Genomic DNA, 24,008 nt, shown 5'->3' on the forward strand with positions numbered 1-24,008 from the left:
ACCTAAACAAAATATAGGCAGCAAAATGCTGAGGTTTTATAGTGACTAAGTTATTTTAATGCCTGTTATCGTTGACAAAATACTAGAAGAGACTTTAGAAAGCATTATAGTCCCCAGTAATAATCCTCAAAATTGAAAGTCTTAACATTGGTTTAGAGCCAAACATGTCATTCAGTTCTGTTCTTTAAAGAATATATGGGGTTTAAAATAACTTGGTTACCCTTTTAAAGCAGTATTTAATTAAAAACATAGTGGATCTAGAGTGGCTTTCTTCTTGGAAAGTAAGTAGGTAGTGTAAGTAAGATCATACTCACTCTTTCTGCTGAAAATACTTTGTCTTTTGTCCTGCTTTTATCTGGCAATTTTATTTGATGTATGTCATCAGGCAACACAGACTGGATAATCTTTGGCAATGAGCCTTACAGTTGCCAAGGTACGTCCTTCCTGGAGCAAAGCCCACAACTTGCCTTTTGTGACGTGACTCTCGAGTCCTCCCAACAATGGTTGTGTGAACCACCTCCCCCACCCACGCCAGCAGTGCTGAAACATTTTCCCTCTGCTGTGACATGAGCAAGGCAAATATAAAGCATTAGTGAATTAACTGCATTGTAGTTTGCAGAGAGCTCTCAGAATATGGGTTGATTCTGCTTCCCCATCATGCAATCAATAGCAGCTTTGCTGCTGAATGTGCAGAGAGCCAGACCAGCCCAATAAATGCTGAATCGTGTTATTAGTGAGTGAACAGATGATAGAGGAACACTGCCAACACCGTGCAAGCAATCTGCCTGGGGGATGGGGAGAGGACCAGTGATTAATAGGAGGGGGCTTGATCATCTGGATCAGCTGAGTGATGGTTGTTGATAGAGCTATACTGGCTTAGGCAGGCTGAGGATCTGGTCCATAGGAAATTTAATTTAGGGGACGAAGTAAACAAAAGAGCTATATTGTAAACTGCCAAGGCAATAAAAGGCAAGAGTGTAAAATGGATTTAGGATGCAGTTAGGCTTTTTTATAAAATCAGGGGATTGACTGAGAAGGACACAACGAGGAGACAGGGTTGGGAGAAATTCTGAAATCCCAGTAGAGCTTAATAAGGATTTGCTATCTCACAATTAATTATTATTAAATTTAAGGTAACAATCAGCTTTTGCTATTTCTGATTTTGAATTAAACAATCATACTGAATTAAACAGTTACTATTTTAGCACAAGGAATAGACTACATTTACTGTTCTGCCAGAAATCGCAAAAAACCTGCTTCTGGCAAAACAGGATTAACTCTTCTGTGCCATTATTAAGATATCAGTTAAAACATCCTTTTTGACAGTAACACACAATATTTTACTTTTATCTGTACATGTTATGCTTTAGCACTATGATCTGCCATTCAGGCCTTCATTGCCCCTTTATCAGTTTGGCAAGCTAGTAATTAGCTCTGTCTCTACTCTTGGAAGCAGTACAGCTTTTTATCTCTGTTTTCCCTTTTACTGCTAGTGTCCTGCTTTGGCATTCAAATCACAAGCAGAGTGGTAAACCCATTATTAAGGCTAAGATACAACTGAGTATTTAAAAACAAATGGCTTAAAACAAAGGGTCAAATTTTCAAGGCTGAAGCTTGAACTGTGTCTGATTCATCTTTTTTGATAAATTCCAAGCAAAACCTTCCTTCCTCTTTGAAGGCATTTACTGCAGGAGAAACCCAGAAACAACTGAGAAAGAGGACTGTGCTGCAACTATTCTTCAACACCCATAAAAAGAGTCTGACAAGAAGAATCTGCAGAATCCCAAAGACTTGATTATGTAGCTCCTTAAGGATGCAAGTGGAGAAGATGCTGAGGGGAGAAGAGGCAGAGGGACGATGGTGTGACGGACATGTTAGGGAAGCAAACAGCCATTCCAGGAATCTTGGGTAAGGCTGGGACCACTCAAGCAAAGGCAGGATCTTGTGGGAAAGAAGATGCATAATTACACAGATCTTAGTAGAAATTGGAGACACAGCTTCTTGGTTCCACTCAGAGAGTAGTACAAAAAGAAAAAAGAAAAACCTCTTAGATGCCAAACAAGTCAGGGACTGCCTATCCAGGAAAAGAAAGGCCTGAGTTGTTCTGAAGCACTGTGAATGCTTTGAAAGGAGTAACACAGATTTGTTTACTAGTAATTGTATGAAATTAGTGCCCACCAACTTGGTGGAGACCCACCAAGGTATAGGTCTCTAAAAAATGTAATTATTGAATTTTACATCCTAATTGTGTTGGTCCATGGTAGTACATATTGAGGGAAACTCAATAGAACTCACTTGAATACAAGGCTTAATTAAATTTTTGAGACACGATTAAATACTTAAGATACAAATAATTGCTTGTAATTCCAGTTCTGGAACAACTAAATTGTCCAACATATGGAATTTTCTTTCACAGTCCTGTCTCATGCTCAGTAGTGTTTTTGTATATCAGCAGTTTTACTGATGCCCTAATTACTCAGTGCCATCATACTGGAGTGGACTGCTAAAATACAGAGCAGACTTCCTCCCTTAGGGCAAGTAATGTGTTGGAACAACAATGTGAATTCTTTTCATGCCTTGAAGAAGAACATACCCAACAGCTTAAAAGCCTTCAGGGGGTAGAATCTGAATGTCCTAGTGATGAATACCTAAATAGGAATATACAGGAGCAAGTGTCATTGAAGAATTCCTATTACAGGCACAACACAGCTGCAGTGTTACTTTTCTTTTATCAAGATCTACTCACATTATGAAAAATTAATAGCTGCAAGCAAAATGAAAGCACTTTTTACCTTCTTAAGGTCATGCGTAGGCAGGAAGATGCAGCTGAGTAGTGCACACAAAAATCAGTGCAGTACTTCCTTTTGGAAAACTGAAAGCAATTTTAACTGTTTTTTTAAATTTTATTTGCTATTGTGAAGGTGTAAAAGCAAAGGAAAGAACCTTCCCTAAACTGTCTTATTGTTGAATAAAACCTGTGAAATTCCACCGCGGATTAAAAGAGAGGGAGATACCTCACAGTATAAAAATGGTTTGCCACAGCTGCCTTTAGAACAATGCATCACATGCCTCGTTGTGGTGATACCGTGGTACTGCACTCTATCTTTCTGGCATTGGCTTAGATTTTTTTTTTTTAAAAAAAAAGCATCGCAACTGGGGCCCTAGATCAGGAAACTCTTGTTGATAGTGTTCACTGCTACTTTGTTTTCCTTCCCCTCAGAAGTGGTGCACATTTTCAGTAGCAAGCATGTGCTAGAGAAATGCAGATACTCAGAGAGAAGTGGTATGTAGGATGGCTGCCAAAAAAAGGGAACATATTCAGAACTGAAACAGCTGTGGAATGGAAGGGAGACGTTGAGTAGAAGCAAAAACTACTACACATAGGTGTGAATACTGCACATGAACTTCAAACGGCAGGAACAGCATTTGCAGTATGGAAAAATAATCATGAGGATAAAACAAATTCTGCATTGGTACCAGTGCCTCTTGCTGCTGAAAGGCTGATAAATGAAGTGCTAAGTGAAGAGGCTGGAAGAGGTGATGTCTCTGATGGAGAAAAAACAAATAAGGTTTCAGGCAGAAGCTTCTGACAGAGAAGAATGAATTAGCTAAAGACAAGTAAGGCTGAGTGTTTCAAATATAGATACTGCAGGATGAAACAGATGGATTTTTTCCTCCAGATAATGAATATACAGGGAGCACTCAGAGAAGTCCATTTTTTTTTTTCTGAAGTTAGGCAGCTAAAAAGACAGCTGGGGAGACTAGATTCCAGTAAACAATAAAAATTAAGCTCCAAGGATTGTACCGTGTTTGCTGAAAGAGCTGCAGACATTTGTGGAGAGATTGTAGCCAGATGACTGGTTCTTCAAGGTGAAAAAAGCCCAGTTTTTATGGTGACATCACCACTGACAGCTGTGAAGGAGGCTGCAGGGGGGTAAGACACAGCCCTGGGAGGCATCTGACTCTCCTAAACCAAGGGTAAACTAAAAATGGATCAACTGCAGGAAAACCCAGATAGGAAGATTTCATAGAGTAAGAAGATGCAATGATTTAAAGAGCAACAAAAATTTCATGTCAAGCCAACATCAGCGAAAGAGCTTTAGCTGAAGGGAACAGACTTTGTCAAGAAAGAACACTCAGCTAAAAGAGTGAAAGGAAAAACCTACAGCTAAAATATTTGTTTTGGCCTTGCATGCCTCTCATTCACTTTGGAATATTTCAAGTTATTTCAAAAGCTCTTCAGATTTTTGAGGACCATCAAAGATACTTTAGGAACTGTGGCATACTTGTACCTAGGAAAGTACTGGCATAAATGTCTGATTTATATGGAAAGGCAGTCAGGTTCTTGCTTTCTTTCCTCTCTGGTCCAAAACTTCCACTTGGAGAACTCCAAAAAATGGAGATGGAAAGCCTATCACAGCGGGTGGAACACATTGTCTCAAAGAATAACTAAATATAGGTGTAACAAATATCCTTTGAGTTAATCTTTGTCTGAAACCCTGGGCTGTGGGAACACAGCATTTCAGCTGTACCCGTTCAAAAGACTTTAGTGGGTTGACAAGTGATAGATCAAATGTATAATCTTTAAGAAACATTATTGTGTTGCTTCACATAACTATCTTACACACCCCCAAGATCAGACTATTTCTGAAGTGGGTGAAAAAACTGGTATCTGAATTTGATAATTAGCCAGTATTTCAAGACTCTGGTAGTTATGGAAAACACAGGAAAGAAATTTTCTAAATCCTAAAGGATTACTGGTTTTGATGGAGCTCAGTAAGACCCAGCAATGATACAGAATGTGAAGCTGTTTTCCTGGCAGTGTGGGCTTCAGCACTGGAATGAATGACTGAGTGCTGCTCTGACTATCAATGCAGGATTTTGCAGATGGTTTGTCCATCAGGACACGGACTGTGAATTTTGTACAATGAGTATAAGTGCTACACTGGCTTTCAGCAGATCTTAAAGTAAGAATACTTACAGCTTCACTGCCCTCTGCCCACATGGCCTGAACAGAGCAGAAAAGAGCCAACCCTTTTTAACATTGTCTGGGTCTCCTGCTTGGCCCTGCATCTGAGTGCGCTGTTGTCCTGACTGAGCTCTGTGTATATACTGTTCCTTTAGCTGGCTGCACTCAAGCACTTCATAAACATTCTTAAGGAAAAATCGGAGGTCTTGAATGCTGCAAAATTCCTGGTAAAGACTGCTCTCTGGGGCCTGGTCCACAATCCTAATGGCTGGCTAATTGGCAGTATGCATCCCATATGCATCCCATGAGGTGACTCATAAATCAGTCTCAAGCTGAGAATAGTGGGGGCAGATGTTGCCACTTTGCTTCTTGGACAGTCTGTCTGTCTCTCTTGGCTCATTATTATGGAATGAAAAGACAGGATTCTAGCCTGGTTTTGGAATAAATCAATACCAATGTCAGCATGAAAAAAACCCCCAACAAACAACAAAATACCTCTGAGAACTGCCCTCAGCCTTTAATTTCTTTTTTCTGGGGCTATATGTTTGCTGCCTGGGAGCATGATGAAGTCCAAACACATAGTCTTGAATAATTTGGGAACTCAAATAATTGAGATCACTGTTGAGGATGGGAGAAGAAGGTGGTGGAGGTTACTGCATTTCCAAAGTGTGAGGCTATTTTCACCTTCATTTGAGGCCCTGATGAGGTCACTCCTTTAGGGAGATGCATTTGTCTCAATGGACATTTCCCTTACAGTTGACATTGGACTCTTAGGATATTTTGTCAAGAAGAACAATCAGTACATGCTTCTTGAGGATTTTTAATTACATTCTAGAATTTCTAATCTTGAAATACAAATTCCTGCACCAGAAATAAAGAATAACACATATCAAAGTCACATCTCAACTATGCTGTTTACTGAAAATACTGCGTGAAAGACATCTCAAGGTTATACATCACTGAAATGGATCAAATGGCAGCATTTATTAGAGGGAAGAAAGTCAAACCAGATGTAATGGGAATCCTCATCTGCTTTCACTAAAACTGAAACAGAATCTAGTTTTGATGTTAATTTGAATAGCAGCCTGTGAACCATATTTAAGATTTTTAAAGAAATGGTAAAATCCTAAATTTGAGGTCTGGATAATTTGATACCTGAATTCTGCTTCTCCGCTCTCAATGAGTAGGAGTTAAATGTTCTTACTTACCATATGTACATATATAATTGTATTTTTGCAAAATGGCTATAGGTATTGCATCTTTGTGTCTGTAAGAACTATTTAATTTTGGATAAATACATGATATATCTGAATTTTGTTTCTAAAGTCTACTGCTTCCTACAAAGTAATTATACATAATAGAGTATCTTTCAGTTTGTAATATTTACTAACACATAATAATGTATTAGATCCCATGTAGCCTCTTTAAATTTCTAGGCTAAAAAACCTTTTTTCTTTTTCATTTTTTCTTTCTAAATCTCTTGCTGTGGACACAAGTTCTGGGTTCATTTATCTTTGCAGGTTGCCTTCAAATAAGCCCACATGTAATCAGTTCTGTTTCCTTTTACAGCTTGTCTTGCTTCCCTGCTCCACCACAGGTCTCATAATATTTCCACTATCAAAGTCCTTTTTCCATCCCTTTCCAGCTGAGTAAGGCTGGAATTGGGTGGGACTCCACTGTCACCTGACTGCTATTTCACTACAGTACAGGTGCAGACACATCTCTGTGGCTCATTAGCTGGTACCTAAAGCTCTGGTGCTCTGTATGCAAGGTGACCCCTTTCTTGACTTGAAATTCAGTGACCATGAGGTGGGGATTGTCAGAGGCCACCAGTACAGCTAATCCTGACAGAACATCTGATTATGTTTAGGCGAGAGACTACAGACATTCGGGGCGCCTTCCACTGAAACAGTGACGTTGTTATTAACATCAGATCTATGGAACACAGAGCCAAAGCTAGAGCTCATTCTGGAGTAGATTATAAGGAAATAAAAAACAAACCAACACACAGAAAACCAAAAAACCCCCACAATTCCTCAAACCATAGTCTTTGCTCTCCTTTTGTTTGTTTCAAAATGAGAGTAGGCTGCTTTTGTACTTTGAGTTACATCATCACATAATATCCTGTGCATTTTCTTTCTGCTGTTAAATCTTTAACTTCTGTATCTTTTTTTTTTCTCTAGCTATTATTTTCCTTTCCTCTAATTATTGTAATTGCCCAAATATAGAACAAGCCTGCACAGCAGGCAGCCTCTTGCCTTCCCATGCTCCAGCCTTACATCCTCACTTCCCAAGTCTGATCTGCTTTAGTCTGTTTTGCATTTCTAAATAGGTGGGAGCCAGGTCCAGTTTAGCTGAACAATTCCAGACTCTGTAGAAAGTGGGGAGCTGCTGCCATACCCTGGCAAACCGCATGAGCAGCTGCTCAGTGGCACCTCCACCCTTCGGAGGGGGTCTCCCAGTGCTTGCAGCAAATCCACTGTCACTCAGAAGCTGCCACTTCCAGAGGTGCAAGCAAGATACTGAGAGTTCCCAAACTGGGTAGGAGTATCTGGTAAAGTTTGCAGCACCCAGTCTTGAGCTTGAATGTTAAGTGACATTCATGCATAGAGGGTTTTCTTCCTAAGCTAAATTGCTTGAAAAGCCTTCTTGTACACAGGAACATGGATCTAGTTCATTAAAAATAAGTGTCAGAAATCACAGGGTGAAGTGAAAACTTGGTGAAACATTTCAGGCTGCCTGCATGGTAAAGGAATGCATGTATGCTGTTCCTGGTAGAAAAGAAGCCAACACCATGTAAATCCAGCATTTCTTTTTGCTTGCCTTAAATCGATGGACTTGTGGTGCTATTCCTGAGAGTCAGCAAACATGCCAGGAAAGATCTGTTTCCAAGATGACAGCCCTTTCTCAGAACTGCCCGTAAGTGCCAGGGAGGATGGAAAACTGGGCTGCCAGGCTGCAGAGGTGCTTAAGGGAGGAGTTTGCCAGCAAAAGAGAATTGCAGAGTTTGAAGCACAGAAAGACCTTCAGTTTTCCTAGAGTTCTTACTAAAATTTTCTAATTCATACAATGAGAAAAGTAATATCCTAAACCAAGCAGTCTAATCATCTTGTCTCTCCTCCTTTGCCAGTCATTTTTAATATGATGATGGAGACTATGAGCATAATGTATTCTCTTCCTGATGGTTTTTGCTTTAATGCTGGATTGAAATACTGCTCTAAGAAGGGATGGGCAGACAAGGGTGGTACATTCTTGTAGTATGAAGGAACTCCGCGGAGACTACTTTTAATCTAGGAAAACTTTTTTACATAATTAGAGAAGCAGCCTTACAAGCTACTCTCTGAAAATCTCATATAACAACCAGGAGGTTTTTGTATACACACCCACAGCCTATATTCTGCTATAAGGTCTACAGAGAAACCTTGTGATTTTTACCCTACTGCCACATTCTACTGCTTTATGGGAAAACCTTGGTAAGGAAGAGGTACTTAAGCAACAGGCTTCCCACCAGTGCCTTTCTGTCCCAGCTTCTTTCCTTACTGCACATGTTCTCCTGTAGGAAAGCTACTCAGAAATTGCAAGTTAGTTCATCTTTACATTAACAGGAGTCTTAATGAGAAGACACACCATCATTGCACGCTGAACTTTGGAGATTGGCTCCTGGATCTCATTTAGCCTATCCATGGTCATAGGTGCATCCAAACTGTAGTGGCCTCATTATTTCTATACTTCCCCTGTTCAACTTCACTGTTGTGATGCTCGAGGGAAGGCCACACATGATTACCTGATCATCTCAGCATTAGGGTGTTGGTGATGCAGAAGTTTACTCTCACAAAATCAGAGGAGGTAATAATACATTGTAGAATTACACAGTGATGGGTGGGAAGACAGGTGAGAAAATTGTGTGTTTATAGGAAGAAGCTTGTAAAAGCATATTGCAACCCTTATTTTTGTGCAAAAAACAGTATGCAAAATACTCAAAGCAACTCTGTGGGGGTATTTTAAAGCCACTTTTGACTTCTGCCAATTGCGTTGCAAGGTAGTCTGCATTGTGCAGCTAATGTCTCATCTTGAACAAAAGTTTGTTGGCTAAGGGGAGATGGCAAAATCCTATAAACATATAATGCATCTGTAATGTATCCCAAATTAGAAGAGTTTAAGTGCTGATACTTATAAAAAGCCAAAACCAAACCAGAACCAGACAATTTGGAAGCAAAATTCCAATTCCATTTGATTTCACCTCTCATTTGAAAACTGCAAATGGATAAATATGAAGACTAAATACTAGACCTCAAAAATAAAGGGAGAATAAACGAAATAAGATAGAATCAAAGAAACATAGGATTCACTTGTTCTTCAGACAGTATGAAATCCATTGTTTCAGATGAAATCCATGCATGAAGAAGAACAGCCAGCAGATCAATCACTGGCTCTGAGACTGGTGTCACTGGCAGAATTTTGTGGGTTTGATTATGGGTTGGGTTACACAACAGCAGGATTCCCAGTGAGATAGGCTATACATGTCTCAAAGGGGGAAAAGGATCTTTGATCACAAGTTAAGAGGTCTCACTGGAAGAGCTTTAAACTGGATTTGAAGGCAGAAGAGGATAAAACCAGGCTCGATAGAGATGAGCTTGGGGGCACCACACCGATGTTTGAGGGATGTTGTTCTAGATAGGTCCTTCAGTCTGCCATCCCAGCGGAGGCTGGGGATGAAGATCCAGGAGGCAGCAAAGACAGAAGGGTTATTGATGTGTCAGAAACCACAGAAGTGCCAAAGAACAGTCATTTAGGAATTAGGGCTTCTTCCCTGTAGAAGGCAGCAGGATCAATAGCCCAGATGAAGTACATCTACACCAATACACACAGGATGGGCAATCAACAGGAGCTGGAAGCCACTGAACAGCAGAAAAAACTTTGATAATTGCCATCATGGGAAAATGGCAGATGAATTCTTGACAGATTTAGACCAACTGTTCAGAAAGGCCAAGTGCCAGATCCTGCACTTGAATTACAGAGACCCCAGGCAGTGCTACAGGCTGAGGGAAGAATGGTTGGAAAGAAGCCCATTGGAAAAGGACCTGGGGGTGCTGGTCAACAGCTGGTTGAACACGAACTCGTGTGTGCCCAGGTGACCAAGAAGGCCAATGGCATCCTGGCCTGTATCAGCAATAGTGTGGTCAGCAGGACCAGGGCAGTGACTGCCCCCCTGTGCTCAGCACTGGTGAGGCCTCACCTTGAATCCTGTGTTCAGTTTTGGGCCCTCACTGCAAGAGTGACATTGAGGTGCTGGAGTGAGTCCAGAGAAGGGCAATGAAGCTGGTGAAAGTCTGGAGCACAAATGTGATGAGGAGCAGCTGAGGGATCTGAGGGTCTTTAGAGAAAAGGAAGCTCAGGAGGACCCTTACTGCTCTCTACAACTACCAGAGAGGAGGCTGTAGCTAGGTGGGAGTCAGCCTCTTCTCTCAAGTAACAAGTGATATGACAAGAGGAAATGGCCTCAAGTTGAGTCAGGGGAGGCTTAGATTGGATACTGGGAAAAATTTCTTCACTGACAGGGTTGTCAAACATTGGAGAAGGCTGCCCAGTTAAATGCTTGTCACCATCCCTGGAGGTATTTAAAAGATGTGTAGATGTGGTACTTGGGGTGATAACTCAGTGGTGGACTTGGCAGTGTTAGGTTAACTGCTGGACTTGATGAGCTTTAAGGTCTTTTCAAACCCAAACAATTCTGTGATTCTATTGCATGATTCTGTGACTTTAGCTTCCTATTCCTATGGAATGACACAAAAGAGAAATGTCTCTTTTAAACTAAGTCCTTAAAGCAAAGATGCTGCTGAACTGATCTGAAGCAGTACACACTGGCACTGATTTACCTGCGCCGTTACCAGAATCACAATCTTCACATTTTTAGGTCTTGGAATAAAATCCTACTTCATACCTCTGCCAGTATGTGTCTGGCATATTTTTTCCTGTGCCTAGCTGTGTCTGGCTGTCATTAACAGCTTTGTTTATTAAGCACTTAAGTATTCCACAAATTATTTTTAAAAAGAGAGGTATAATAGCTAGTTATTTTCCATATTAGTAGTGTGTTAGAACTGCTACAGAAAAAATGCAAAGTTTATTTAACAGAAGGAACTGTATGACTGTAAATTTTGAACACTTACTTCTTTCACAAACCACTGGCAGAAGGCAGGGCCAATCCACTCTCTTGCATGAATCCCACAGTCTATCCAGACAGCTTTCTTGTAGGGCCGTGATCTTTTACCTAACTTGAAGTGTGAATATTCACAAAATACCAATGGATCTCATCACATTAGTGAAAACACAATAATGGGAAAATAATAGAATATGAGAGAGACGAAACCATTTTGAATTTCCTCATATAAAGGAACACAAATTTATTGTTTTAAAAGGTATGGCCAAGATAGTGCTAGGCAGGTGTGCCAAGATAATGAGGCTGACCTATGGAAAAAACCTGTAGGAAAAGTGAGATCTGTCAGTTCCTCTTTTACAAGGAATGAATATCACATGGAGTAGGGTGAGGAACAATGACACTATGTGAATAGCCTCATAAAGAATCAAATTTTCAGAACTTTTCAACAGGAGATGGAAAGAAAATACATTGAAAGATTTTTTGCATCTTACCGACACACTCTAATTTGTGGTCCTAATCATGTGAGTTGAGAGCACACAGCCCTGAAATTTTGTCACTAGCTAAAGAAAAGGCGTATGTGGCACATGCTGAGAAGGGCTCCAGAGTCCTCTGGGGTCCCTCTCCAGCATAACTGCTCTCCTAGTTGTCTATAAAAAAAAAGCTTTGCAATCCCCTTAAATCCAAATCCTGCTAATTGAACTTGTCCTGTTATCTTTCTCCATGCATGTCCAAACCAGGTAAATAGGATTTGGCTATTAGTTTTCCAGCTTTCTTTTCCCTTTTTTTCATTAAAGATGACACTCAGAGAGATGCTTAGATTTAAGCAACTCATCCTTAGGAAACACTGTTAAGCTGTGTCTCTGGTGTATGTGCAGTAACATAAATAACAGGGTCTGTCCCTGATTCCAGATTTTAGTCTCATTAATGACTGTTTAATCTTTACCTTGAGTACATACAGTGGTCTCCCTTCATAGGATTTTCCAACAGAGAACATGTGAACAAGATCTGAATAAGTTCTATTCAGATAATGCATCCAGTCCTCAATCTGCAAATACAGAAATAAAATCATTTCTTCAGTCTTCGCATTTCCTGGGAAGAAACTGTAATATATTTATTTTTCTCAGCTCTCAGTCCTCTCTCTACTTTTTGATTTTCCTGTAGTTTTTATTTTTGTCTTGTTTGTTTGTTTTTGTTTTCACACTTCAAGCATTATTTGGCTCTCATAGCTCTATTGCCAGAGGCTGGATGCAGCTTTCACATGTTTTTTTTTTTTTCCATTTAATTGTTGGGTATTACTGGAATGCATAAGCTGTCCATTGAAAATAGGGGGACGTGGCTAATCCACCATTGCCACTAAATATTAATGGAATGAAGAAAGAGAGTCCCTGATTCTGCCTGCCAGAACACAATGACAAACAGATTGACATGCATGTCTCAATGCTACCTGCAATACTTGTTTCACAGGCACCAGATCTTCTTGTGGTGCAGCAGTCTGCATGCTCAACCCAGTGACTTTGATTTGGTGCAGACTGAAATTGTGTATGTGAGCACAGTAAAATCAACAGAAATTGTTTACCCAGCCATAATCCAGGATAGTATTCCTTATACATGAGTTTGTATCTAGGTGTTTTAAAGTATTTGTACCTCCCGTGCAAATACTTAAGCATTTACTCATATTGCTTAATTAAATGACTTAGTGTGACCAATCACTCACTGAAATCTCTTATTCCACCAGAGTAAAAGACCTACTTTTTAAAATAAAAACTCAGGTGCTCTGAAAGATAGTTACATGTAAAGATGAGCCTTGAATACAAATATTAAATATACTCCTTTTTTTTCAAGGAAGTGCCTATTTTTGAAGAAGCAGGACTTAGAACATTTCTGAAGATGAACAGGTAACCAGAACTTGTAGAGAGAATGAAATCTTAGCCTTATTAAATACAACACTGTAGTAGATAAGAGGAACAATATGGATTTTAATGCACCTCTTCCAGGGAGTGGTACACTTCGTAGTTATACCCAGAGAGGGACCTTCGATTCCTATGGGACCTCACTCCAGTCTGGTTTTCTATTGCTTGCTGTAGGTCTGATATGAGAATCCTAGGTAAAAAAAGATAGCAGTATTACTGAAAAACTAGTAGAACACACAAGCTAAATCAGAATAACAATCATGTTTAGAGGAAATATAGCAGAATTTAAACCATCCTGACTTTACTTCATCTGTTACATTTTGACAATAGAGTGCTTCAGGCTCACTTGAATATAAGCTGCCAAATAAATACTCCAGCTGCTTTGAAATGTAACAGTGCCTTCAAAAACACAATAAGCTAGTTAAGTGACTAAAACAGAATGATGTAAATAATGTAGCCAATGTGAAGAAGCACCCACTTTAATTTTTTATGGAGCAACATTTGCTGTCTTCTTTTATAATCCAGGTATACTATGTGATCATGGATCTTTGAAAACTGATTTCAAACCATTTGAAAAATCTTTTTAAGCTTAGAAAAACATGGACATACTTTCTCTTGGGAGTGGAATGCGATGTTACATATAGCTACAAGTTGTAGAGGCAAAACAAAAAATTAAGAACTTGGCAGCATTATCGTTCTGTCTGAAACATGTAAAAACAGGAAACAAAAAAATCTGAAGTGTGCTTTGTTGTTTACCTTATCTACTCTGCTGTAGTTGTTTGCCAGTTTTGTTAAAATAACTCAGGAAAAATATGAAAAATATGAAGTGAAAATTAAATATACTTGCATAAAAAGTGAGAGATTCTTTGCATTAAGAGCAAAATGCAGAGAGGGCTATGTAAGCTGAAAACTTTCCTGTTTTATGGCAAAAAAAAAAAGAATATTAAATTATAATACAGAAAACATCTGAAAATAGCTATAATAAGGAAATTGAGGCATCCATCCATCCCATCAGACAGTAGCAGGAGCAGGGAATATTGTCATGGATATCTGTAACAACATTTCTGTAAAACTGAGAGTCATCCTTGTAATGCTCCCTTCTCCTAAAGCATGGCAATGTGTAATCACCATGCCACTAATTCACCATTCCCAGAAAATGACAGTCACATTCAACCTTCGAAATTTTTATAGGCATTAGCTGTTGTGATTGGAAAAAGATGGAGAGAAATGGCATTTACTCTCCTCGTAACTCAGCTGTGCAGCAGATGCCTCAAAGGTAATAGGCCTATCTACATACAGAATCAAAGTAAAGGTTATTCTCATCTTTCAAAGCATTAGTGAAGTAGTTGTATAATTAGGAATTACATTGTTCTACATCAGCAACATTCATTAAGCAAACTAAAGGATTATAGTCCTGACTTGCAAGGTGTTGTATGTACTGTAAGAGCAGTACTGTAAAGCTGATCAAAGGAGTGATTTTATTCAAGTCATTAGGGCATCTAATATTTAAAAAAAATACTGGACTGCTTTGCAGAATTCTGATTAGTATAAGCACCTATCAGGATCAAGCTCACTCTGTTAACTTAGCATCTGTACTCTAAATGGGATTTGATAATCTTTCTTTATTCTTAAATGACTGTCTACTGTGTGTGCTTATAACACAAAGGCTCTTAAGTCCCTTAGGTCTGAGTGCAACGTAAGTGGCTTCTTTGCCAGAAAACTTACAACCAAGGCAACTGGGTGCAGAGAGTTTATCTGATGCCTGGCTTGTTTCCATGGCCATCTTGTCATGAAGTCAAATCCTAAGAGAAATAAGCCTGTTTTAAAGGCAAGTGCTGGTCATTATTAGGGATGCTTAAATGCTTCCTGCCTTTGTAAATATGTCATAATTTAGGTAAGCATCACTGTATTGAGCTGAAATTTTACCTGGCATTTGCCTCAGATTTTCCAGTTCCAAAAGAGATGTAGAAATTTAACTCCATTGCAGTGTGTGGAAAAAAATAATTTTAAAAACTGTGAAAAACAGTCATCTGAAAAGGAGTTGTACAAAATCCTGGCTTGTGGAGCAGCACTTCAGCTCAGGGCTGTGGTCCCCACCCTGTGGGCGTGACTGTGCTTGGCCAGCCTGCTCCTGCTTCTCCCTGATTATGGATGTTGTTGCTCTCATGGTGAATCCTCCTAGCTCTTGTGGAGTTACAGATCTCAGGAGGCTTGTCAGGACAAGCACGATTGTCGAGGCTTTGCAGGGTTTTGCTTCTGATGGCTGGGACCATCCAAAATGCGCAGCAGGGAGATGAAGAGGGAGAGCAAAGGACAAGTATGGACCTGGTAAAATGCTGCCCAATTTCCTTCTAAGTGCACACAACTTTTGTGCCAAAAGTCAGATTTTCCCTGTGGAAGATTAATGCACTGTTATCCTAGCATGTTTTTTGGGGTAAACTGCAGAGACCCTTTGCTCTGGCAGTTCTTGCCCTGGCACATTGCTCTGCAACCCAAGCAGAGGTCTTCAAGTACAGAGAGTGTTTATAACAGATATCATTAAAGGTGATTACTGTGAGCAGGAACAGCAGTAGACATGAATACAACTGCTGGGTCACAGTAATTAGGGAACATTTCTTTATAAGCACAGGAAAACAATTACAGAAATCCCCATCTCAGTTTTAAACATAAACAAAGACAAAGCAGTGCTGAACCCACATGAAAGTCACTCTGAACTGCAGCTATGGAGCTTGTGTACTTAATTGCCTTATATTTGTTTCTGTATTTTTAGAACAACAAATTAAGAAGAGACCATTGTTATAATAAAAATGGGATTGTGATGAGTACTATACATATGTATACATAAATACATCTACAGTATGATTTATACCATTCTGAGATGATGTGCGGAGAAATAAGTATAAATAACTTCATATAGGTCTTTACTCAGCAAATTTTTGAAAATTCAAATAACCCATCAGTTGATTATTCAGATACTTAGGCATGTCATTGAAAAAGCTTTAATGACAAGATCATTTCTCTTGTCCAGTATATCATATGGATAAATATGAAAGGATAACTATACTCCAAAATTGTCTTGAATTTTTTTAAGGAGCACTATAAATGGTTTGTGAACTTAAGTGTGCATTTGTACTGTATGACTTGCATTGGTCACTAGGAATGGAGAATAAAGAAGTAGCATGTTCCTGTATAACTGATGAAGAACTTTTGCCTCTGCATTTGCAGCTTGCTTGTAAATAAACCTTGCTCCTACTAAACAAAGAAAGAGGCAAAGCAGGCTACAGAATTAGTAATTACCAACCCTCTCTTAACAGATGTGATTTCACATATACTGAAAACATTTCAGCTTGACTCCAAAGGAGGACATTTAATTAAAGCTGCCTGCCTGTGGGAGATTGTCTGCTCTGCCATTAAAGTGGTTGTTTTCTTGGCAATGCCTAGCTGTCTGCCAGCCTAACTGCTGTGATGTGGAACGCATTTTTGAGAGCACTTGGCGTGGTAGGTGCAGACCTGCTCCGAAGGCCAGGCCTCTGGAGTGAGGCATGGGAAGTGAAGCATGGGCTTACGTGTACTGGATGTTTGCTTGCTGGAGGTAGGGCAGCAGGCTCCGGCTCGTGTTCTGCGGTACTCGCACGTCAGCGACTGTACCTTCGACGATGTGGAAGGGGCTGCTGGGCTGCCACAAGTCCACCTGTAGTGCAGGAACCAACCTGTAATTCACATGCATTCAGTGGAGGTGGGGAAGTCCAGGAGACAGCATGCTTGAAGGTAGGTAGGCAAACCCTCTAGGCTTGGTAGAGACAATAAAACTGCATCGGCTGGTCCAGCTCGGCATCTGTGCTAACGGAGCAGATTTTGAGGATTCACTGTGCCCAGCTCACCACAACTCCCCTGGGAGATTTGCCAGTGGGAACAGAGAACAGTCTTTAGAACATGCCTCCTCAAACAGCTCAAAACAAAAGCTAGTTCCAGCTTCATGCACCTCCTCAGACTACTATACATTCCCAATGTATTAGCTCCTATGGAGTCCATGAGTCTTTTTAATTTTGCAAGGCATTTTCTCTGCTCATTAGGGCAGCCAAAGAATGCTAAAGAGATATAGGAAGCATAGCATATACCAGTGTTGTTTGTAAAACGTACTCAAGTTTTATTCTTGATAATAAGCAGATCAGAGGTCAGTAACAGGTCACCAAGACCATGAATACACAATAACTTTATATTAAATGTCAAAATAACAGGATTAAGATAATCAGATTATTTCAATCTTGTAAAAAATGATAGCTACTGAACAATGCCACTATTATTATTGTGCTATCTGTATCTGCTCATACCTAAGGGATGTTTCTTGTCCATTTTTACTTCCTTTTGTTGCCAAATCTGAGATAAATTTGGAAATTTTAGCCCAGAACATGAATTTTCAAGAAAGCAAGAAAATTTGCAAAGAAGGATTTGAAACTCAGTGTTCTGCACCCTGTAGTAAAATACTGTACTTGCACTCTTCAACAGTGGCGAGCACAGTTCCTCCTCAACCAGTGTGAGGACAGTGGAAAGAACACAAGTCAACAAAACTCTTTCCAGAGCTTCTGGATGTTCATAGGAGATTATAAATGGGAGTTTTAGGAGCAGTCTCTGTATCAACATGACAAAGAGGCATGCCAAGATCCACAGGCCTTAAAAATATGTTTGTGAGCTGAATACAAGGAAGGAAACTGATATGGAGTACATGTTCACACATTTCTTAAAGAGAATTTTAAAAGGATTGATACTTGATAAATGTCTTTTGAAGTTTATTGCAATCAGCTGTGTCAGGCTGCACTTATGAAGCCGTTGATACAGCTCATGAGTGTCCACTGCTTTCCAGGCATCTAAAAAGATTTTTATAATCTATACCTTAAAAGGTCCTCACTTCTTTTATGCCATAGAAGCTATTTGGGAAACATCAAATGCATTTACCTGGTCTTGCTATGGACCTCATTTGTGAGAGGAGTACAATCTTGCAACAGGGGTTTAGTTCTCAACATTTCTCAAATGGCCCTGAGTAAAAATATTCTGATTACTAAGAGGGCATCTAATGCTGAATCTGGTGTTACCTCTTTAAACAAGAGTGACCTCAACCCAGTTAATCCAATTAAATGCCTGCTACTTTGGAAGGAGCAGAACTGAAACACAGGGCCAGCCTCTTCTTGTTCCTGCCAAAGCCACTCTTTGTTTCAAGCTGCCACAATATGGTATCGGCATCCAAGTCATAGTGGTGGGTGGGTGCAGCATCTTTTGAAGTCTAACACCAGGACTGGCAAAGTTCACGAGGCTTGTGAAGCTGACAGCAGCTATGACAGATGGCCAGTAGAAACGAAAGTCGTGAATTAAATGGTGATAAATGCTGCTTACAAATAAAGATTGTCTCACTGTGCTAACACCTTATGTTTGTTAGTTTATCTGCCTTTCGTATTTTGATAAATTACAGGCACCCAGTGAAATTCCCCCCTAACTCAACATGGTTAATTTCACACATGTTTAATTAGAAATGTGTATTTGACTTTTAAGATTTATTCCAAAAAATATACATCAGTAAGGGTAAATGTGTTGTTCTTAGAGTAACAGTCTATCAATGAGCTCAGACAGAGCCATCTTTATAAAAATAACAACATATTGTTACATACAAGCTAAGAGCAACTGAAGTGAAGTGTCTCCTGGCCAACTGCAATATCTAAGCACACAGAATTGGAATAGAAGAAAAAACCCCAACTAATCACAACTGATATACACCTGAAACTTGTCTTTGTTCTTGACAGTTACTCAGGATTTATTCTGGTGAAACTCTCCATTACCATGCAGGAGATAAACCAACAAATATTCACACTATTAGCTATAACATCACCAGACTTTTTAATTTCTGAGGTATTCTAATTGCTCCTCACATTACTGGCTACAAGTGAATATCAAAAGCAGAAGCAATCTTCTTTTAGCTAATGAAATCAGTGGCATATTGCCACTACACTCTTTCAGTGAAAATGCAATATTTCACTCCTGGCATTGTCCTGGAAGTGAGACAAAAAAATCCTATATTTAGAATGCAAATCATTCTGCTTCATCTCAATTCCCTGTTTGGGTAGTTTGGCTTCCTTTGACTCCCACTTCTCATCCTTTGCAATGTAAACGAAGCAGTCAGTGCTCCTCTGGGAGATGTTACCTGTGCTGTCCAGAACAACACTTCAATCACTGGCTGGATTTTGCCTAATAAAGCATATAAAAAGCAACATGTTTCTCCAACAGACATCTTATTTATATTGCAGCTGTCAGCTTGTCCTTGGTGTGACAAGTACATGGAAACTGACAAACAGAAGATGGATTTCAGAGCAAGCATGTTTGGACTGAGCAAGTCCAACTATCCTCTACTCACTGTCATCTTCAGGAGACTTTATCACGGCATCTCCCACAGATACTGAGAGTCTTATTGAAATTATCACTCTTATTTCAACATCATTCCTCTCTCAAATATGCCTTGGATTTCCATGCTGGGCTCTGCTGGCTAGTGAGTGGCAGTGAAAGTAATGACTGTCCTATCCTCTTCACTCTCTGAGACAGGGTGTTGTTACCCCCACACACTACACACGAGCCTTTATACAGTATTATGGAGTACCAGTCAGTGCCAAAAGATATCTGTTTGCTGTATGGGTGGTAGGATTTGCTAGGTGGGAGGAAGATTCTCCAGCTACAAAACAAAGAGATGCAGAAATCCTACAAAACTCCTGGAGCATACAGCCAAATATTTGAACCTCAAAATTCATCTGGTATCTTGAGGCTAGAGGAAAAGAAATATGCTTTAGAGCATGTCTGCAAACCTAAATATTCTCATCTCCTTTGCAGAACACTCTTATTTGCACATCTTTTCCTGTCTTTCAGCATGTTCAGAGTTGGGACCAGGAGACCAATTACTAAGCACCTGTCACTCAATGTGGCCATGAGTGCCTGTTCTCAGGGACAGTGGTGGCTCCCCAGATGCCCAGTGAATGCTCTTTCCCAGAATCTCACTGGAAGCATGGGCATCCTGACTTGCTTTCTCTGAGGAAAAAATGGTATGTAAGAGCATAGAGACTGGTCTCTTTTTCCAAAACATTTAAACACATTATTTCTTTATTTAACAAAGAAAGTGTGAGAGATTATTAATTGTGACTACATAATAAGTAGTCTTTTAAACTGCCTGTTCTTCTTTTTTCAACCTCACTTGTCCCATAAAAGTCCCGGTGGTTCAATTTGTGCTTAGGAAAGCCAGGTTTCTTTGCAGGCAATTTTCCTTTAAACTGAGGTGTTAAAGACAGCTCAAATAAATCTATCAGCTCTTACCTGGACACCTTCCAAGGTACAGCAACACTGAACTCACTAGTCATGTCTCTAGGTTTTGATCAGTACAGTGATGAAAAGTCAGGACAAGGCAAAGGGACAAATATTTTAAACAGATTTGGGTGCTGAACTAATAGAATTCAGAATTTCTTCCAAAGTTAAAATTATGCAAATAATTTTCCAAGAATACAAACATTTTGTTAGTATAATCCTACATATCACAAATGGTGTACAGAAAACTCTTTTGCTCTGCCTAGACAGAAAACAGAACAGGCAGTTTTTAATTCACTAGTTCAGTTTTTCCTCCTGCTCATTCCATGCCATGGAAAGGAAGCCTGGGAAGAAAAGTCTCCCTGCTTTTCCCCACAAACACTCTCATGGATGCATAAATCTCACAGTCTTTTTTTAAAAATTCAAGTCACTGAAATAAATCCCCATCTTCTTTAGACCATGGGGCTTAGTCCAGCGTTTGTAATTAAAGCCATTTTCTTGGGCAGTAGCTTCCAGTTGTCCCTCATTACCTTTTCTTAAGCAGATGTTTCATTTCTTCTTCCATTTAACCTAAAAGGAAGATGCTTAGTGCTCTCATCAGGTCGGCAATTATGAATCAATCAAATGATTGATGCTTGTCACGAAAATAACTAGAATAACTTTGTCATAACTTACATTTAGTATCTGGAGAAAATAGTTTATGATTTATCTGTGTTATTCGCCATGAAGACAGCCATTTTGTTATATGTTTTATTACCTAGCAATTGGAGTTTTTATTCCTACTGAGTTGTATCCAGCAATACATGTGCCAAAGCTGGACTTGTCCTTAACATCACTATGAATGGATTTCTTTGAGAAATGCTGTCAACTGAAAAGTTCAGAATATAACTATTGTTATGATGCTGTCAGTAGAAATGGCTTGGCATTTCTGACCCTCTTGTAAAAGGGAATGTGCAGTCAGTAATGAAAGCAGGGGTACTGTTTGCTCGCGGGCTCTTTCAGGAAACGTGGGTTTCCCATTTACATCCATATGCTTATGTATAGACACATAAACACCCTTAGCAGTGCTGAAAGTTATTAGATATGTCTTCAATTAGAAATCCAATAGTAGAAGACAGAGTGTAGAAGTAGAAACCACTTTAGTCTTATTGGTGTTGTCAGGGGTCTGACTGCCTGAGGTTTTATCACATAATACATGGGCAACACAGTGACTTACACGTATGTACAAACACCCCTCACATGCACATGTACAGAGTGCAACAGAATTTTAGACCTCTGTTGGTACTTCTGAAGAGAAAGAAGCAAGGAAGAATGACTCTTGTTCACTCTGACACTGTTGCATAACTACAGCAGTGCTGTGGTTCACCTGGAAAGAGCAGAACTGCTAATCTCTAATGTCTTCAGCCTTGCAAATATTTCAGGACCAGGACTGATTTCATTCTCACTTGCTTCTGACAATTAAGGAACTTAACTGGCAGTCCTAATTGCCAATCTGCTTCAGCTGCCCTTTATGTGCTGCAAAATTGTCCAGTGGAAATCCAATGTGGAATTCCCTTGCTTTCTAAAAGGACTTACAATGCAGTCCTAGTGCAAAGTAATTTAGCTTTCTGACTGAGTGCACTAGACATTTTACTGGCTCTAACTTTTCAGCATTTATTTGCTTTTCAGCGAGGCTGGTAAGAGTAATTGTGCCAATAAATGGGGAATGATTCATGGGATTGCAGCAACCATAACACTGACAGGAGCAGAATATGAACAACACACAGCTTGAAGTTTTGAGTTTTGCAGATCTTTGTGGAACTATAATGAAGTAATGGTCTTCCCATTCTATTTGCACTGGTATAATTTTACACAGGGCTCTACACTGAAAAGAACCTGTCGGCTATTCCTCAAGAGAGTCACTGAGATAAAACTCGTACTCAATTTTATGGTAACTGAATATCTGTTCTTAGAAGTACAGATGCCACTGGGCTAAGTATATTTTAAAGATGTGAAAAAGTCTTTAACAGACTCATTAAAAAAAAAAAAAAGGCCAAACCCTTATTTTGTTTATTATTAAACTATTTATAGCTTGGTTCAAATTGCAGTTGCTGCTGCACTGCATGGGAAATGGAATAGTAAGCCCTGGATCTGATTCTACTCCCACTGAGGCTGTGCTGATGACTTTGTTGAGCTCAGGCTCAGACTTCCTCAGAGGAAGCAGATTCCTTCCATCTCAGAAAGTCCATGCTTTCTGCATCTTGTGAGAGCAATACTCTTACTACCTGGGTTATTCTGTTCTATCTTGTATTTTCCCACTAAAGATTTTCTGCAACAACATTTTCCTTCTGATCCTGGCAAGTGGTTTCCAAACATGTATTTTGATATATCTATGAATACCCTCTGTTGTCACCTGATGTTCCTTGTGTATCTGAAATATGCTAATATCTGAATGGAACCCTAACCATGAGCTAGGGTAAAATTTAGACTGAAAACTAAAGCATCTGGCTATATAGATATATTTGCTGTAGGTGCAAAGTAAAATGCATGCAGCCTTGGCTGCTGAGCTAGTTCTTTCCTTCTGCAAATAAGAATAGCTCCACTTGGGCTTACAGACTTTCTTACTGCATTTTCAGATGGGCTTTTGTCCTCTGAAGGCTTTTTAAGCATTTTCCTATGGAGGTGTAAACTATCAGATTTATAGCCAAGTGATCCTTTTCCCCATGAGACATTTTTTCTGATTCCCTGAACTGCAATGACAGGATCAATTCAGGGATTACAATGGATAAGCAGCTGCTGTAAGGACTAGAGAACAAACAAAAGGGAATGGAGTTCTGGCTTCAAGGCCTGCTAGGCTGGCTTCTCCCAAAGCTGAAGAAGTGCCTGGCTGTGCCCAGGAATTTCTTTTATAAAAACTGCTGAAGAATGAGTGGTCTAACTCTATTATGCCAGGAATGTCCACAGAGCAGTGGCTTCTTTGCTACCTATACAAACAGTCCTGATCCCAGTCAGACGTTATGTGATAAAAAGTGCTTGTAGACCACCGATGGAGTAGAAGTTATCAGTCAAGGCTCAAAGGAAGTGCTGCTTCAAAAATAACCCTTACAAAGGAAAATTCCAGAGCAGATAAACAGAATCTGCTGGGTCTGAGGACCCACGAAAATCCCCGTTTCTTTGCAAAGCACTTGGGAATGTGACATTTGTTTCTGTCAGTCAGGTCCAACAGAATTAAAACCATGAAAGGGCTCATAAATCAGCAACAGGCTCCTCAAATTGTCTTCTGACCAAGAAAGAGCAGGAGAAAATAGCCAGTCATTGGAGAGGTGTACAAAGCAGAGAGACAGCAGATGGACAAGAAGAGTCTTGGGGGACAGAGTGTGGGCAGTAATATTCATGTCACTGTGGTACTATCATCCTAAGTATTTCTTTTTGATTTATTGATTACTGTAATAATTTGCAAATGATTAGTGTGGAATGGTGTACGTGCAAAAAGATATTTCTGGTCTTAAACACTAAGTCAGGATTAAAATTTTTTACCATATCTCTAAAGAGAAATTATTTGTAAGAGCAAAGGACTGCAACAGAAAATCTAAAATTTAAGACTGGCACCTGTGATGGCATTACAGCAGCAGCCAATCTAATAGCTGGACAGTATATACTG

At 39.6% G+C, this 24,008-nt stretch overlaps 1 protein-coding gene across 1 annotated transcript in view; it reads right to left on the bottom strand.

Moving 5' to 3' along the window:
• The window catches only part of CPA6 (carboxypeptidase A6), a gene marked incomplete at both ends in the record, with an annotated part of 85,321 nt that overhangs the window by 14,314 nt on the left and 46,999 nt on the right, over positions 1-24,008 (bottom strand). The window contains 4 exons of the mRNA XM_082285666.1: positions 11,137-11,241; positions 12,070-12,171; positions 13,112-13,226; positions 16,603-16,727. Coding sequence (XP_082141792.1) covers positions 11,137-11,241; positions 12,070-12,171; positions 13,112-13,226; positions 16,603-16,727 — 447 coding nt within the window. The remainder of the gene's footprint in view (positions 1-11,136; positions 11,242-12,069; positions 12,172-13,111; positions 13,227-16,602; positions 16,728-24,008) is intronic.

Source organism: Coloeus monedula (assembly GCF_965178545.1).
Source record: "Coloeus monedula genome assembly, chromosome: 1".
Taxonomy (NCBI): Eukaryota; Metazoa; Chordata; class Aves; order Passeriformes; family Corvidae; genus Coloeus; species Coloeus monedula.